The 19017-nt window shown below is 38.9% G+C and overlaps 1 protein-coding gene across 2 annotated transcripts in view; it reads right to left on the reverse strand.

Moving 5' to 3' along the window:
• NDFIP2 (Nedd4 family interacting protein 2) overlaps nucleotides 1–18720 on the reverse strand; it is a 64246-nt gene extending 45526 nt beyond the window's left edge. The window contains exon 1 of one of the 2 annotated variants that reach the window (XM_034417144.3): nucleotides 18551–18720. In XM_034417144.3, coding sequence (XP_034273035.2) covers nucleotides 18551–18610 — 60 coding nt within the window. In that variant the 5' untranslated portion in view covers nucleotides 18611–18720. The remainder of the gene's footprint in view (nucleotides 1–18550) is intronic. The other variant, XM_034417120.3, reaches the window with a different exon arrangement.
• Between the last annotated feature and the right edge of the window lie 297 nt (nucleotides 18721–19017).

Genomic DNA, 19017 nt, shown 5'->3' on the forward strand with positions numbered 1-19017 from the left:
CTGCACACCAGAAAAACTAGACACAAGGACAATTTTTCCCCGAATGCCATCACTCTGCCAAACAACTAATTGCCACAACACTGTCAAATAATTTACTAAGACTGTATTACTATTATTCTTCTCTTCCTTACTAGTATCTATCTCTTCCCACTTATTACTATAACCATGTTGCTTGTATCTTTCAATTTATATTGAATCCTTGTACAATTTGATAGCTTATTAGTAACCTTGACTATCACTAAGTGTTGTATCTTTTTATTCTTGATGAATGTATTTTATTCTCCTTATGTACACTGAGAGCATATACACCTAAGACAAATTCCTTGTGTGTCCAATCACACTTGGCCAATAAAGAATTCTATTCTATTCTATTCTATTCTATTCTATTCTATTCTATTCTATTCTATTCTATTCTATTCTATTCTATTCTATTCTATTCTATTCTATTCTATTCTATTTCTCCAAACCAGGTAACACCAGCCACAGTGCTAGTAAGGAGTAGGGTTTGCTCTCAGTTTATATTCGAGTGGCGTGCCCTTATTTATTTATTTGTTTCTTTTTTGGGAGGGGGTTAAATTTATTTGCTGCCCATCTTGCCACAAGGTGAGTCTGGGAGGCTTACAACATTAACATTAACATAAATGGCCATCACATAATCGCGGGATACACCTGTCATGTGAATGGGTTGCCAAGGACCCAGATGGCAATCATGACCGCCATGTCTTGCAAGTTCAGGTACTGATCTTAAGTCCCTTTGTTCGGCGCCTGTGTAATTTCTCATGGTCACTGAATGAATGGTCATTAAGTGAGATCTACCTATAGTGGCAATCAATCGTAGCAGTATTTTCTGAATACCTTGTTCCTAAATAGCCTTGATTTCTTCTACAGACAAATCATATTGCTCCGTTAATGGTCACTTGAATTATAATCTTTATGCTCTCTGATTTCTCTAGTCAATCTTCAGAATCCTCCCTTATATTTATTTTCAATCAATAAAATTTTCTCATGAGATGATTTCTTAAGAGTTAATATCAAGATGGAGAGAGAAACAGACAGACAGTGAGACAGCTATAGATATAGATAGATCTATAAGATACATATAATAACATTTTTAAAAATCCACAAGATGTATTTCAAGTCTATCTGGCCCCTTATTTTTCGAAAGTCAACATTCTAGTCCCACTATTGCTAATTTCCAAAAGTATTTTTTTTTCTATTATAATCCTTAAATTTATACGAAACTTCTTTCATCACAGGTGAAAGAAAACTCTCCCGGCACAGTAAACCTTGCCCTTCAGCAGGATTTTTTTTTTTACATCCCAAAAAATCAATGGCAAACAATTTCCTAACGTGGTTAAGAGGGGAGGTGGGCGAACCAAGGGTCCAACTGAAGGCGCTGAACCATAGCTTGAACAAGATGCTTATCTGACTGACTTCCAAAGTTCTAAAACTCACTGGATATTGCTATTTTACGGTCTCTTTTGAGGAGGCTCTATATAGAGCCAACCCTATGAGTCATCCTAGCCCTCTCCTTGATCTGGGGTTGTTGATGAACCCTTCACCGGTTCCTCTTTTTACTGCATCGCTTGCCCTAAAGCTCTCTTCATTCTGCCATTATTTTCCCGGAAGTCCAAAGATGAGTTATTCTTAATGTTGCTATTGTGCTGTGATGTGAATAGTTCACATCACATCACATGCTCTTGCTCTCTCATATCTGTGAGACTAATGGAGCTGATTTTCTTCTCCATCTAACTTCAGCAACCCTTACTTACACTAAGCAACACCCTGTTTATCATAGTTGCAAAGGCCTATGCTCATTACTTTACAGTCTCTTATAAGTAAATGTTTGAGGTAGGAGGTGATAATTAGGTCACCTGGCAGAGAAAAGGGGATTTTTTTTGGCCACCCACTCAGTGTGGGTCAATCCTACACATTTGCTTTGTTCAAAGCCACAAAGCACATTAGAGTCTTTCTTCGAAATATAGCCATGGCCATTACCTCTATTGTTTGTGACATTTGAATCGTTCTGGAGAACCGGTAGCAGAACTTTTGAGTAGTTCGAAGAACCGGTAAATACCACCTCTGACTGGCCCTGCTCCCATCTGTTCTCTGCCTCCTGAGTCCCAGCTGATTGGGAGGAAATGGGGATTTTGTGGTAACCTTCCCCTGGAGTGGGGAGGGAATGGAGATTTTACAGTATCCTTCCCCTGCCACGCCCACCAAGCCATGCCATGCCATGCCACCCCCACAGAACCGGTAGTAAAAATATTTGAATCCCACCACTGATATACATATACTGAACTGATTAAAAGTTTATTATCACAGGATATGATATAACTCCTTTTAATTAGTTAATGCTGTTCAAAGCTGAAAAAGAGGGGAGAGCTATTTTTACTATTTGGGGTTCTCAGTTATGTTTCCAGTTCCTTCATGGTGCAAATGACATTTTCAGCCATATACAGATAGTCCTTGACTTAGGACCATTTGTTTAGTGACCCTTCGAAGTTAGAATGGCACTAGAAAAAGCGACTTATGACCATTTTTCACACTTGCGACCGTTGCAGCATCCCCATGGTCACAGGATCAAAATTCAGACTCTTGGCTACTGACTCATATTTACGACGGTTGCAGTGTCTCGGGGTCATGCGTTCACTGTTCGTGACTTCAGACAAGCAAAGTCAATGGGGAAGCCAGATTTACTTAACAGCCATGTTACTAAGTTAACAACTGCAGTGATTCCCTTAACAGTGGCAAGAAAGGTTGTAAAATGGGACAAAACTCACTTAACAACCGTTTCACTTAGCCACAGAAATTTGGGGCTCAGTTGTCATAAATTGACAAGTTACCTCTATGTCAGATGCCTATGGGGAAAGGTGAGGGACATGTCTTTCATTTAGTTTTGGCTTAGGATGTTGTCCTTAATAAATGATGGTTATCAAATGACAGCTTAGTATGATGCGTCCATCTAATTACAGAAAAGGTTTGCATGCCAAGCCGCATGTTCGCTTTTCTATTTTTGCTGAGCTGGTCAACCTTACCTGTTTTGATTTTTTTTCTTATCCTAAGTCAGTGGAAATAAGAGATACGCAGCTGTAGGAATGAATCACATTTTTTGCCATTTCTCCTCTTTCTCTTTATGAAGTAGAGCCATTAGTCCAGATCCAGATAATATGCTGGATAATAGTTAACTTAAAACAAATCACGGGTACAAAGTTGAATAACTTTACCTATGTTCTAGGACTGGACTACACTGTATTGCAGTCATCGTGACATAATATATTACGTGAACAGGTCTCTGCTTATAAAAGGAGGAAGAAAACTGTTCTCAGCTAAAAACTTTTACAGTCCTACCTAGAAATGTCAGGGATTAAACCTTGTTTCTTCCGATGCAAGTCATAAACTTCAGTCTGTAATCTGCAGTCTTTCCACAAAGATTACCATGGCAGACTTGCAATTTCCGAACCATTTATATAATTCTACGCCTTTTATACATCTAGTCCTCAATTTACGACCATAAGTGAACCCAAATTTGCTGTTGCTAAGTGCGATAGTTAAGTGAGTGAATTTTAGACCTTGCTTGCCACAGTTGTTGAGGGAATCACTGATCTTGTTAAGTTAATAACATGTAAACCTGGCTTCCGCCTTGACTTTGCTGGTCAGGTCTCAAAAGGTTGATCACATGATCCCGGGAGACTACAACCGTCATAAATACGAGTCAGTTGCCAAGCGTCTGAATTTTGATCACGTGACCATGGGGGTGATCAAATGGGCAGATCAATGTGGCCACTTACTTGAGGCACAGAATTGAAATAATAATAATAATAATAATAATAACCGCACCATTTGTTCATTGGCCTACAACATCTTTCCCTTATGCTCTTCCTGTGTCTGAAACCGATGCAAATTTACCAAAGCAATGCAGGCTTTGATGTGGTGACTGTAGGAGCACGTAACTCGGCCTTATTGCATAGTTACTCTTTCTCAATCTCAATGACCTACAAGTAGTAGTTGAGCAAAAAGAGGCTAGGTTGGTGAACCAGTCAGTCCTTAACAGCCCTACAGGAAGTAAATCAGATGGATGAGTCTCTGACTCAAAAGTATAGAAATATCTAAAAGAAATGGCAAAAGGTTTCCTGCCCACTTCCTGTCCCACCCACAAGCTAGAGAAGTTCTGTGTGTGTGTGTGTGTGTGTGTGTGTGTTTGTCTCTCTCTCGCTCGCTCTCTCTCTCTCTCTCTCTCACACACACACACACACACACGTATGTGTGTGAGTGTTCCTTTGATCATGGAAGAGATAAACATCTCTTCCGAACCACGGTGATGCCAAAATAATCAAATCTGCATTGTGACACATGCATGTAACGATTGATGAATGATCCAAGCTCCATTGTTCATGTGTCACCTACTCATGAAGTGAAACTTGCATTGTGACAGATTTTTCTCCCTCCAACCCCCACAGGAAAACAACACACCCTGTGTGGCATTAAGTAATGGGTAAACATTCTGGAACAACAGAAAAAGAAGTGATTGACACTTGGTATTAATCTGAATTTGTTTTCTGAGCGTTCATTAACTGATAAAAAGACGTGTTGTTGGCATAGCTGTAGTTTGGGTCTGGATTTTAAGAGTAGATTTTTTTTTTCAATAGATGAGGTAGAGCTCATTTCACTGAGGGCCGCATCAGGGTTGTGTTTGACCTGGGGGGACTGGAGTGAGCGTGGCCAGCTCTATGTCACTTGTGTTGGGGGTGCTGGGTGGCCCGAGCACTCTGCCAGACAAAACGGGATCCTAAGCCCTGTTTTCAGCTGCGATGGCCTCCTGCAACCCTCTACCATTGAAAACGGAGGTCTGGAGGGCCACATGAGGCACTCCTGAGCTCTGTTTTCTCTGGTAGAGACACCACAGGCCAGTCCTTTGCTATTTCCAAGGCGACTCTGTGGGCCAGATCTAAGCATCCTGTGAGCCAGATCCGGCACCCACCAGACCTTGAGTTTGACACCCCTGAGGTAGAGGTAGCTGAACCAAAACATATTCTGAAATGTAACGAGAAGCATCATAATAATCAAATAGGGAAGGAAGTTTTCAGATTTGGCTTCCTGCAGTTCTCATTTTCCTAAATAATGAAGTAGACCTCCGGTGATCTGTTGGGTCATCTTTTCAGAGATATTTCCTTACCAGATTCCTCCAAATCTTCCTGCTAGCTTCGCACAGGACTGGATACAACTAAACACGTCAGAAAAACTAAAGCAGAGCTTCTGAAATATCAGCTTCACTGAAAAAGTTCATACAAATTCAGGGAAATATTCAGACATGTAGCCGCACTGGAAGTATCCCATGTTGAAAGGAGCAGTCAAATATCAGGAGCTGAGCACAGGAAATGTTTTATGACATTTTGTATTCTGTCATAATACATAATGAAAAGGTTGAAAAAGTTTTGCCCTAGGAGGTACAAAAGTTAAGTTTGCCCAATTTTTGCATCCAATTGCATCCAATTTTGGTCACCACAATATAAAAAAGAAGTTGAGACTCTGGAAAGAGAACAGAAAAGAGCGACAAAGATGATTAGGGGGCTGAAGAATGTTTGCAGGAATTGGGTATGTCTAATCCAGGGGTGTCAAAACTCGATTTCATTGAAGGCTGCATCGGGGTTGTGTTTGACCTCGAGGGGCCAGGATGGCCAGGGTAGATGTGGCCAGCTCAACGTCACTCGTGTCGGGGGTGCCTATAACAGCCCGAGCGCTCTGCCAGCAAAAACGGGCTCCCGAGCTCCATTTTCAGCTACGACAGCCTCCTGCAACCCTCAGCCAGCGAAAACAGGGCTCTTGAGGGGTGGCCCTCTCAAGCTCCATTTCTTCTGGCAGAGGCACCATGGGCCGGTCCTTTGCTGTTTCCAGGGCAGCCCCGCGGGCCAGATCTAAGTACCCCACAGGCTGGATCTGGCCCCCAGGGTTTGCGTTTGGCACCCCTGGTCTAGTCTAATGAAAAGAAGGACTAGGCAGTGACATAATAACAGTCTTCCAATAGTTGAGGGACTGCCACAAAGAATAAGGGGGGGGGGAGAGAATGTCAACCAATATCTATATAGCACCAGAAGGCAAGACAAGAAGGAATGGGTGGAAACTGAACAAAGAGAAAAGCAAGGAGAAACCAGAACTAAGAAAAAACTTCTTGACAGTTAAGAACAATCAACTAGTGGAACAACTTGCCTTCAGAAGTTGTGGGTGCTCCCAACACCAGAGGTTTTTAAGATGAGACTGGACAACCATATGTTGAAAATGGTATGGGGTCTCCTGCTTGAGCAGAGGGTTGGACTAGAAGACCTCCAAGGTCCTTTCCAACTCCGTTATTTTGTTATTCAGCTCAAGGCTACAAAATAAGAAATTTTGGTAGTGCATGGGTAAGTGTTTCTAGCATAGTAGTAAACATGTTCTTTAAAAAAAAACCCAATTTTTAAAATTTAAATATTCATGAGTTAGTCCATCCTGTTAAATTTGAGCATATATTTTAACTACATCACTTCTATCCTGCCTCAGTTAATAACGCTAACCCATTTTGCAGGCTGAAACGACACCTCCTTTGCCTCTATATCCATAATTGCTACAGATGTTACCCAAGTAAGGATACATTATGTTGATGATACTAAATGAACAGCTACTGTATATTACATGAGTTTCAATGAGAATCTCTTGCCGCACGTTTATATTATTTCTGCAATTTGCATATTGATTGTGGTTTTTAAAACAATGAAATCAGATTTTAAAATCATATGGATTTCGCAGAGGCTCTTTGATATAGTACTTCAACCAAACACTTCAAGAATATTTGTTTTGAAGTGTACGCACGGTAGGATTACAGGATAGGATAAATCAGAAACCCGTGGATGTAGCAAAACTTTATGGTTGACAGTGGACAGCTGGATAGGCATCTAATTACCAAGCAACTCTGTCCTTGAAGCCTGTACATCTATTTGCATAAAAACAGAAAAGAGAAGTCTTCAGCAGCACTATTGAAAATAATTTAATTTTTTTCCTAGCTAGGATCCATTTCCCTTGCAAATATTTATATTTTGTCTGTTAATGCTCAGCAACTTCTCAAGAGGATTAAATATTTCTTATTTCTTCTGCCTTGTTTACAGTACATTCAGAGTTCTTTCTCTTGTAGTACTGAAGGCAGCCTAATTTTGTTTCTGAAACAAACTGAATCATATCAGCATCACTGTTAATGCGAAAAAACACCAGAAATTTATATATATTCTGGGGGGAAGTGAATACACCAAAATATTAAAATACAGAAAAATGCAACAGTCCTGTGAAAATTTTAGAATTCACGCGTACCTAAAAATACCAGGTTAAAAGGGGGGGGGGTAATAAAACGGGCAATGAGATAGAAATTTTGAAATCTAATTCTCTTTTCTTGGCATTAAAAAAAATGTTGGTCTTTTTGAGGGGTATATTTTGCAGATTGCAAAAGAAAAAAGATATCAAACTGTCAGTTATAGCAGGTAATCAACCTGCTATAGATGGTAAATCAATTTATTCACTGGAAGAGTTGCATTTCTGTAACAACATGCATTTTATATGGAGTGCACCTTTTCCAAACAAATTCAATTTCTGACTCTTCCCAGGGCAGCTGGGGAATCCCTTATCTATAATTTTTGGAACTGTGTGCAAATAAGAAATATGAAATCAGACAAGCCAGTACAGGCATAAGGTGAATTCCTATTTCTTCTTTCTGATTCCAAAGTTATAAGAAGTTCCAGACAAATCAAAGGGTTATTTCACAAGTTGTGTTTAAGGTTTCTTGGGATATTGTAGAACAGGTTCTCCTGCTGAAAAGTTTCACAAATCAAAACGGAAATGAATTCTCTCATTTCTGAAGAAAACAGGTGACATTCACTCCCAAATCTTAAACTATAATAAAATGGCCAGTTGTAATGAAGACATATTTATTGTAGGGCGTGTCAATTTTTTCAACTTTCAATTTCTAAACATTAAGGATGCTCAAAAGTTGCCTTGAGAATTATAAATATATTTTGGTTACTTTAATATAACTTAGATGTGTTTGATAAGTAACTAAGTAAATATCATAACTTTTAAACATTTTGTTTGTTTCATTTGATCACCAGAGGATTCTGTATAAATAGCACAGCCAGCCTTCAATGTATATGGCATATGCCAGTGATTCTCAACCTTTTCTTCACTATCGACCCCCTTTTAATAGCTTTTGTGGCCACGGACTCCCAAGGCTTAACTCAAGATTTAAATTATAACATTTCTTCAAGCCTTCACAGACCCCGTGTGATGACTTCACTGGCCCCCACAGACCACAGGTTGAGAACTACTGGTGTATGCTGTTTTATCTCGCTCATATTCCGATTGCAAGAGTCCTAATATATCAACCCTTGTCATTGTGGCATTTTTCTTCCTGTTAAGTTATTGGCGAATTCCAATTGATAAATATTAATGAAGGACATATGAGAAAATGGTCTGTCACTCAGAAACACTGAACACTAAATGAGCCATTGTGATCTATTGAACCAATGAGATCTGGAGTAGTAGCAGGCCCCAATACTAGAAGGGTCTTGATTATAAGGAATTTCAGCATAGCCTCAGAAATGGAATAATCTTGGAAGCCAGAGGAAATAGGAGGAAGAAAGTGTCAGGGATCCAAGTAACACCCCCAATGAAAAAAGACTCCGAGGCTTGAAGTTCCTCAAAGTTCCATTTTATTAGAGATGTCATATTGGCACATCTGGGAAAACCCGAATCTGAAAGCTTCCAGGTTTTCCCCACCCAAGGGAAAGTCCAAGTTCCTGCCCCGGCACCCACATGTCCATCACATGGTCCAATCCCAAATGGAGAGGCCTCCCAGTTCCAGTCCTCCAGGGGCAGGGCAAGATGTCCTTGACTCTTTGAGAAAGGAATGTTATTATGACTATATATCACCCTTGCTCCATACAATCCCCCCTCCCAGTTTCCCACAGTAGTAAATGTGGCAGGCCTGAAGGCCCAATGCATAAGATGGTTTCCAGGCCTGACAGAAAGATTATTTATTATTTATTTATTTATTTATTATATTTCTATACCGCCTTTCTCCCGTAGGACTCAAGGCGGTGTACAGTCAAGAAAAATATAGACACACAAACATCATAAAATTGCTAATTAAAATTATTACTTAGTTTGGTCAATTAAATAAAACCCAGAATTAGATAACATTTAAAAAAAAAAATCATTCACATGTTCATATGTTTAGCCTCGCCTGTTGAAACATCAGGGTCTTGAGGGCACAGCGGAAAGCACGGAGATCAGGGATATTCCGTATCTCCGGGGGCAGTTCATTCCAAAGGGTTGGAGCCCTCACAGAGAAGGCCCTCCCCCTGGGAGTCGCCAGTCGGCATAATTTGACTGACGGTACTCTGAGTAGTCCCTCCCTGTGAGAACGAACTGGTCGGTGGGAGGCTATTGGTGGCAAAAGACGGTCTTGTAGGTACCCAGGTCCTAAGCCATGGAGCGCTTTAAAGGTGATAACTAACACCTTGAATTGCACTCGGAAGACCACCGGGAGCCAGTGCAGCTTGCGTAGGAGAGGTGTTACATGGGCGTAACGAGCTGCGCCCATAATCACCCGTGCGGCTACATTCTGGACCAGTTGGAGCCTCTGGGTGCTTTTCAAGGGGAGCCCCATGTAGAGAGCATTACAGTAGTCCATACGGGAGGTAACTAGGGCATGAGTGACCGTGCGCAAGGCATCCCGATCCAGAAAGGGACGCAACTGGTGGATCAGGCGAACCTGATAAAAGGCACCCCTGGCCACGGCCGTCAAATTATTTACCGTCAAATCTATTATGCGCAATAGATGATATTTTATAGTTTTGTGAAGTGCTAGAGAAGGAAATTGTAAGTGGAACAAGCTATAACCAAGAACATATGCTATATGTCCCACTGACCTTTCACAAAGCATTGATGATTTGTTTGGTTCCTTGGACATTAGGATGACCAGGTGAACCCACCGTTAGAGGCTTTCATAGATATGTGAATAGCCTTGGATGAGTGATATGTTTTGCACATTTTGTTTTAATATTTTTGTGTGTTGTTTTTAATTGATTTTATCCGTACAAGTGTCCATTTGTAAGCTTAAAGCTATATAAATGGACTGAATTAATAAATCAATAAATTATTCCAAGTTCTGTTGGAGAACTAATGCCTTATTATCTCCAAAATGTAATTCTAAGTATTCAATTCTGTTCATCTAATTTCCTTTGCGATTAAAATCAGTACAGTAAGGATTTTCATAAACCTTATCCTTTAGCATTTAAAGTAACAAACCTCAGGAGCATAGAGCTGGTATTAGCAGAGGAATAAATTAATAGTGGATAGATAGGACCTTGCTTCAAAAGCATACTTATCCATATATTTCCAAAATGTCAGCAGCGCCTCACACCGCACAGTGCAGTATCTGTATAAAGCTACATTATTATTCTGTACTGAATTGGTTTGACTGGGATTTCATGCTTTTATACTTTAAACTATGACTTCTATTTTATATTGCCTTGTGAGCTTTTCCTAAACAAAAGGAGGAAGACCAATAAAAGAGTAGGACTTGAAAATACAAGGATGAAGGGAGGAGTTGAAGGACACTCACATTCCAGTTCTCTTCCCCCCCCTCAACTTTTGGTCAAGGATTCATTAAGATTATAATTGGGAGAAGAAGAAAACTTTCATTAGACTGTTTTCTTTCGCCACTCAGTTCTAAAAATCTTCAAAACGTGAATCATTAACTAAGCCCTTCACTTTGAACTGGATTAACAGGAAAAGGAAGTAGCAATGATCTTTGCTGAAGAGGTAACTTTGGACAATTCTGGCTTCCCTATTTAAAATCTTTTGTGTTTATGACACATAAAAGGAAGCTAATGCAAGCAGTAATTGGGTAGGGCTGTAGCTTAATAAACTGAAGAAAAACTGCCATTTTAGCAGCTCTACCTACGTATTACAGATGGATAGTACCTTCTTCGGATTTTTCCTCAACTTTTTTCCTCAACTTACAACAGTTTGTTTAGTGCCCATTCAAAGTTACAATGGCACTGAAAAAGATGAATTATGGCCAATTATCACACTTACAACTGTTGCAGCATCCTCATAGTCACGTGATCAAAATTCGGACGCTTGGCAACTAACTTGTATTTATGACAGTTGCAGTGTCCTGGGGTCATGTGATCATCTTTTGCAACTTTCTGACAAGCAACGTCGATGGGGAAGCCATATTCACTTAACAACCATGTCACTAATTTAACGACTACAGTGATTCACATAACAATTGGCAGGAACTGTCGTAAAATGGGGCACGTTTCACTTAACAAACGTCTCACTTGGCAACAAAAATGTGGGGCTCTATTATGTACATATAACAACATGAGACAAAGATACTTTGAAAGGTAAAAAAGATGTAAATTTATACCTAAATTCATTACCACTTTCATCTAGCAAAGGAATATTGAATTGAATCTAAAAAGTAGCAGTTTGATTTGGCTACCTACTTTGTGGCATTTTTGATAGATTTACTTGTCTTGGAACTATGGGAGTACTTCTAAATGTAATATTATCTCCTCGTAGAAACTAAATGCAGTTCTATAATTAGCTGAACTTCATATTTAGTTCACTGTAATCCCAGAGTTCTTATTTCAGATACGCAGCGCAGAAAATTATTTTCAATAAGCATTAACTGTTGAGACTGACAATAATCAACTTCTTACGATAATTAAACACACCCTGTCTTCATGCTTGTGTCATCTAAATATAAACACAGGATACAACCACAGGAAAGCGAAACTTAATTGTGCAGATGCTGTAACAATATTTAGTTTGCAAATCAAATAGTTCATTGAAGAACCAAATATTACAGATTATCCAGAGACTTTTAAAGTGGTAATCAAAAAAGAAAGGTGGTAGGATAGTTATTGCTGTTAGAAGTGGGGTGGGGGACATGGGACAGGTTAGGGATACAGAGATGGACCTTGCTGATGTCTCAGAATCTGATAAATTCTGGATGAAAATCCCATGGATGAGCTCAGAGCAGAAGCAGCTTCTTGGATGAGGAGCAAAACGTCTTCAAAGAAGAACCGGAAAGCTCAGTTGCCTCTTGAAAAAGCACCTTTGGGACAACCATGACCTGGATGACTGAGAATCTCCATAGACTTCTGGATGAAAAGTTTAAATCTCTTAAGCAATAGAATTGGGATTGGGTGTTGTTGTTGTTTTTTTCATAACTATCAATAGAACATTTCCACCTAATCTTTAATCAGATGATTGGCTAATGAGAAACTGAGCACATCTGAATATAAAACAAAGGATTGAGATCAGAGGTGTGCTGGCAAATGTTTAAGAACCAGTTCTGTTTCTACATCAGTGCACTGGGCATAGTGACTCAGTTCTCTCCAACCAGCTTGTAAAAAATTCCAAAATAGCTTAACAATTGGCTCTCACAAGTTCCTGCATACCATTGGTGGAGATGAACAAACAAAACAAATAAACAGGAGACTTTAAATTAGAATTAAGTGTTCACAATGATGAACAAAAACAATGCGCATGTAATACTCTTGTCCCAGTTGTGACAGAGACACCTATATTCTGATGTCTGTATTGTATATTTGCATTATTCAAACATTTTATGGTGAAATCCTTAGAGCTTAGTCCCCAAAGCATCACCTACGGGTACCAAATTATCTCCCGACAGATCTTTTGACACAAGGAATAATTTCCCTGCTTGATTAAAAAAAAATGGATGAAAATAATGTGATCACAGGCTGCACAGTAACGTTCCAGTCCCAAGTCTTTGTTTCCAAAGAAAGAAAGAAAAGTTGGAAGACTCCTTCCCCTTCCTGAAAGATACAACATTGTGATTTGTTGTTCCTTCTGCTTTACAACCATCGTCATAATGGTAGGATTTCAGAATGAGTATTTCCTCACAGATTCTTGAAAGAATTAAGATGAACTGGCTGTGGTACATTCTTCCTATAGAAGTCATTAGTCATGAACGCCGCATGCCAATTTTCCTTATTTTAAAATTAAGAAGCCTTAATTTTCTTGACTTGTTTTCAGCATTTTATTATCTGAAATACCCTTTGGCATCTTGCTCTTCCCCTCTCTTCCTGTAACCTAGTTTTCATATTACGTACCTGTAAAGACAGGGAAGGATTTACCTTCATATCCAGTCTGGGCCTATTTCTTGGTTATGCTTTAATGACTAAGGCAAGTATGATGTTACTGCATCTCTTGAGAAGTTGCACTATTTCCTTGTTGCTCAGTCACTTCAAAGCTACGGTATATTATTATGAACCTATCAAAAAATGTAGGCCAATCATAGTTAAGGCATACCGTACACTATGTAAGAAATAATATTTGAGCTCCCTCTTGTGGGACTATAAGAAGGTAAGGTTAAAAACAAACTCAGTTTCTACAAACTGTATCTTAAGGAGTTTTTGTTTAGATTTTTATTTTTTTTATTCTTCTAGGCAGCAAACATACCTAATATCTAACATTCTTTTGCCCTCCTATTTTCCCCATAACAACCACTTTGTTATGGGTTGGGCTGAGAGGAAGTGACTGGCCCAAGGCCATCCAGCTGGTTTTCATGCCTTAAGACAGGGCTAGAACTCACACTCTCCTGGTTTCTAGTCTAGTGTCTCAACTGGTTAAATACAATAGAAAATTTATGTATATAGATGTATAGATATTTTTCCCCTTTCATAATCTAAGTTTCAGTCATTAACATTAAATTTTTCACTCTATGCAAACACTGAAACTGAGGACGGTTGAAGGGTATAAATCGTGAGGTTGCCCTCAAAAGCATACCGTGTACAGGTAGTCCTCAACTTACAACCACAACTGAGCCCAACATCTCTGTTGTTAAATGAGTTTTGTCCAGTGGTGAAATTCTACCTGTTCGGCTGAACCGGTAGTGATAAAAACTACCACTTCAGGTGAACCGGTAGTAAAAAAATAGCTACCAGTTCCTCTGAACCGGTATTTCTGACGATCAGCTGTGCCGCGCGATTTGAAATTGCTAGAAAGCAGGAAATCCTGCTTTCTAGTGAATCTAAATCGCGCGGCACAGCTGTCCCCCCCTCGCTGTTCTACTTACCTTCCCAAGCCGCCTTTTTCTGCGTGAAGCGCACATTTGGCACATACTGAGCATGTGTGCAGCATGCATTTTGTGTGTACCATGCATGCGTGTGCAGTGAAAATATGGCGCACACCACGTATGCGTGGCCAGCGAACTGGTGGCAAACCGGTTCGGATTTCACCACTGGTTTTGTCCCATTTTACGAACTTTCTTGCCACAGTTGTTAAATGAATCACTGTAGTTGTTAAGTTAGTCACATGGTTGTTAAGTGAATCTGGCTTCCCCATTGATTTTGCGTGTCAAAAGATGATCACATGACCTGGGGACACAGCAATGGTCATAAGTATGAACCAGTTGCCAAGCTTCTGAATTTTGATCACACGATCATGGGGATGCTACAAAGGTCATAAGTGTGAAAAATGGTCATGTCACTTTCAATGCTGTTGTAACTTTGAACAGTCACTAAATGAACTGTTGTAAGTGGAGGACTACCTGTAATCAATAAGGATAAATAAGATAAGAAAATAAATTACCTTGCATTCCCCAATAAAATTAGCTTGCTAAAGATATATTACTTCTAGCACACAATGAGTTAAAATCACCTGTCTTCCTGTCAATCAGAGCCTATGTTACCCATTCACAGATAAAAGATAAGTTTACACATTGTATAATTTAAAAAAACCAATATTTTGCAAACCCAGCCATTGCGGTCTGTAATCACATTTATGGCTTAGCACCAGGGGTGAAATCCAGCAGGTTCTGACAGGTTCTGGAGAACCGGTAGCGGAAATTTTGAGAACCGGCAAATACCACCTGTGGCTGGCCCCAGGGGTGGGAATGGAGATTTTGCAATATCCTTCTCCCAGGAGTGGGGAGGGAATGGGGATTTTGCAGTATCCTTCCCCTGGAGTGGGGTGGGAATGGAGATTTTGCAGTATCCTTCCCCTGGAGTGGGATGGGAATGGAGATTTTGCAGTATCCTTCCCCTGCCATGCCCACCAAGCCACACCCACAGAACCGGTAGTAAAAAAAATTGAATTTCACCATTGCTTAGCACAGTGCACATACTCAACATATTAATTAGGAAAAGAATCAAATATAAAAGTACCAATATATTGTTGGATTTGTGTAAGATTACAATAGCATCATACTAGAAATATTATGTAAAATTCTATCTATGAAACTTTCCCCATAAAATGAAAAAAATGCCATAGCTTCTTTTTCTATCTACCTATTTCCTGAATTCAGAAAACATAAAAACTATTTTCTTGTCTGACCAAGAATCATTAGCTTTAATTAGTTTACTTCTGGCTACCTATTATAAAAGCTAATTAAGATGCTACTTAGATTGATTCTATTTAGCAATGCCTTGTTTCCTCAAAATGTTTTTCGGCAAGCAAACTACTCATTTATATTTAAAACAAATTCTTTTTAAGTTTCATCTGAAATAATACAATGCAAGTACAAAATGAAGTTCTAAACACATCATGAGAAAGAAGCATGATAAAAATACCAAACCAAGTAAAAAGTAAATAGAAAAGTTTGATACAAAGCCAACCTGATAAAGTACAGTAGAAGGACTTAGAAAAATAAACTAGGCAAGAATAAATCAGACCCAATACATTAAAGACATTTACTTTCACTTTTGTCTTTTTTAAATTTTGATTATTTTGAAATTATATTTATTTTGATTGTCCTGTGTAATGTTATTTTATAAACATTGCTCTCTCCATTTGATTCTGAAGGTTTAAAGCAGGGGTGGATTATACTTACCTTTACTACCAGTTCGCAACGGGCTCGCTTCGCTCGCGCACACACCTTGCTTCTGTGCATGCGCAGATCGCTTCTCATGACATCAGGGTCAGTGGGCGGAGCCTCCCGCCAGTTTTATAGAACCGGTTCTATAGAACCAGTCCGAATCGGGGGGCAACCCACCACTGGTTTAAAGTTAATTTTGAAGAACTCTCTACCTGCCTAGAGATGCAATTAAAGTCATGGGGTAAAATGACAGGATGAGCCTTAAGCAGTGATTCAGCTTGGTGCCACCTTACTTTAGGATAAATGTGCAATGCATAGTAAAATGTACTTGCTCCTGATTCAGGTAGGAGTAAATAGCAAAAAAATAACCGGTTAAAAAATGTCAGGAGGCTTACTTCAAAGAGTTGGTGTTGCCTGGCTACTACTCTTGGCTGTGGAAATTGAAAAGGGCAGGTCAAAAGCATGTTATGTGCACTTTTAATAAAAAACAGTGCCATGAGCTTTGGGCTGTGTTAAAACACCTGTGTGTAAGAAAGCAAATGGATGAGGTTGCTTCATATCTCCCTCCAGCTAAGATGAGTTCTAGTAGTTCAGCTTTTCTTTCCTAGTCAGGTAGTTCAAAAGTTCTGCAGTGCAACTTTCTGAAATGTTTATTTCTTAAGTATGCTTCCTGGCTACATGCAGGGCCCAGAAGCAATCTTTGATATAGTTGAAGTTGAAGCATGCTAACTAGTCATTTTAAATTGAAAATGTCTTTTAAAAAATAAAATAATAATACCGTGTTTCCCCAAAAATAAGACCAGGTCTTATATTCATTTTTGCTCCAAAAGACACATTAGGGCTTATTTTCTGGTTAGGTTTTATTTTTGGGGAAATATGGTACTAAATGCATCCATCTGGCTGACAATCTTAACTGGGGCTTATTTTGGGGGTAGGGCTTACATTACGAGCATCCTAAAAAATCATGCTAGGACTTATTTTCCAGTTGGGTCTTATTTTTGGGGAAACAGGGTAGATGAGACATGGAGTTTGACAGGTGCTAAAGATACATCAACCGAGTGCAAACCATCAGTGATTATTAAAGATGGTGACTCAGCTGCACTCAGAGAGAACTGAGTTCACCTATCAAACCAAGTTGTGGTTTAATACAAACTCCAAGCCAACAACTATATTATGGTTTAGCATGTTGTGTGAATCAGGACAGTATGGATATCAATCATTGGAAAACAAAAATGAGAAAGTGATTACTCTCATGTACAGGTAATCCTCGATTTATGACCACAACTGAGTCCAGAATTTATGTTGCTAAATGAGAAATTTGTTAAATGAGCTTAGCTCCATTTTATGATTTTTCTTGCCACATTTGTTAAGTGAATCACTGCAGATGTTTATTTAATAACATGGTTGTTAAATGAATCTGGCTTCCCCATTGACTTTGCTTGTCAGAAGGTTCCAAAATGACAACCGTCATAAATATGAACCAGTCGTCAAGCATCCAAATGTAAATCACGTGACCATGGGGGATGCTGCAATGGTCATAAATGTGAAAAATGGTCATCGGTCACTTTTTTCAGAGCTGTTGTAACTTCCAACAGTCACTAAATAAATGCTTGTAAGTCAAGGGCTACCTGTATAGGCCTTCTTTTATGTTTCAGACACTGTCAAAAACAGGATACTGAATAAAATGAAGCAGTTAAATTTTTCACCGATATAGATTACATGATATTTTACCCACAACAGAGCAGTATGATCATTTTTTCCTGCTGAATAACCACAATTATAAGGCTTTTTTTTTTTTGTGAACCACTGATTTCTATTTAATGTTTAACGCATGATACAATAGATGTTTAGTATTATTTTTGTTTGTTCTGCTTAGATTGTATTAGTTTTGTGCATTCACTGTTTGTTAACCTTTTGTAATTGTTTTTTTTTTTTTGTAATCTTGTTATACATTAAAATTAAAAAAGCAATTCTGAATTAGCCTCTGAGTTTTGTTCTCATAGATTATGATCTGCTGCAATATTTTGTTTCTGGATGTTCTTGTACTGAATTATATTTAGCATGCCTAGTTGGATACTTTGAATATTTAATTAAATAAATCAAGATTCAAATATTCAAAGATATTTTTGCTGCTGAAGTATATACAACAGCATTGCATTGCAGACCTCTGCAATTATCTTTCTAATGCCTTCTTTGCTTATGTTAGCAGATATTCACCCTATTCACAGACCTAGTAAAGAACGTTATTGTGCCATAAGAAGGAAACAGAAGTGAATCAGAAGTAGCCTGCAAAAAAGCTAGGAAGAGAAGAAAGCCAGTTTACTTTCTTTTTATAGAGTCTAGAAGTGCTGAAATAAAATGAATTTTGTCAAAGAGTAACTTGTTAAATTATAAAAAGCTCAAATTAACATCTAGAATTTGAAAGTAGGCAATTTCATGCTAATATACAAACAGTGCTATGAAGAGCTATTTCCAGTATCTGGATCCCAAACACATCCACCTGATTTCCAATTAAAAAAAAAAAAATCAGAATTAAGCATTTTTACTAGGATAACAAATTTCTATTAAAACCTGAGATCTTTTGACTAGCATCTTCTCCTAAAACCTGTAGTTTTTACAGGATCGTTTCCCTCTTTTCTTACATTTTTGGGAGGAATATGGGATATGCCTTACCTGCCATCCACTCCGCCCGTATGTTATGCCAGATGCTGGTGTTCCTATCTCCATTTCCATGCTTCATGGGCATAAAAATATCTGGCTAATAGAGTGTGTTAAATCTTAGTCTTTAACCCCAGCCACCCCACCAGATCCATAGCTGGAGTCTGATGTCATCAAATTCTAAGTTCTGTCACTGTATTCTTAATAATTGTCTTGCCATTCTTTGTCACCAAGGATATTGAGGCATTCCAGAAACATGGAGAATTTCAGCCCAAGATCTTCAGATCCCGTCCATCCCCGGTACGTCTTTAACTCTCTGAGGTCTTGCTTCATATGATATTAGTAGCTTCACATACTACCCTACGGGATTCTTTTTATTCCACTTGACACATTTATTGTATTGATTTTAGTAATAATGCCTCATAAATGTGTCTAGAAAGCCATGGAGAAGTTGGCATATGGGAAGTAGACAAGAGCCAAAT

The sequence above is a fragment of the Pantherophis guttatus genome, chromosome 5 (assembly GCF_059756535.1).
Source record: "Pantherophis guttatus breed Tessera chromosome 5, ASM5975653v1, whole genome shotgun sequence".
Lineage (NCBI taxonomy): Eukaryota > Metazoa > Chordata > Lepidosauria > Squamata > Colubridae > Pantherophis > Pantherophis guttatus.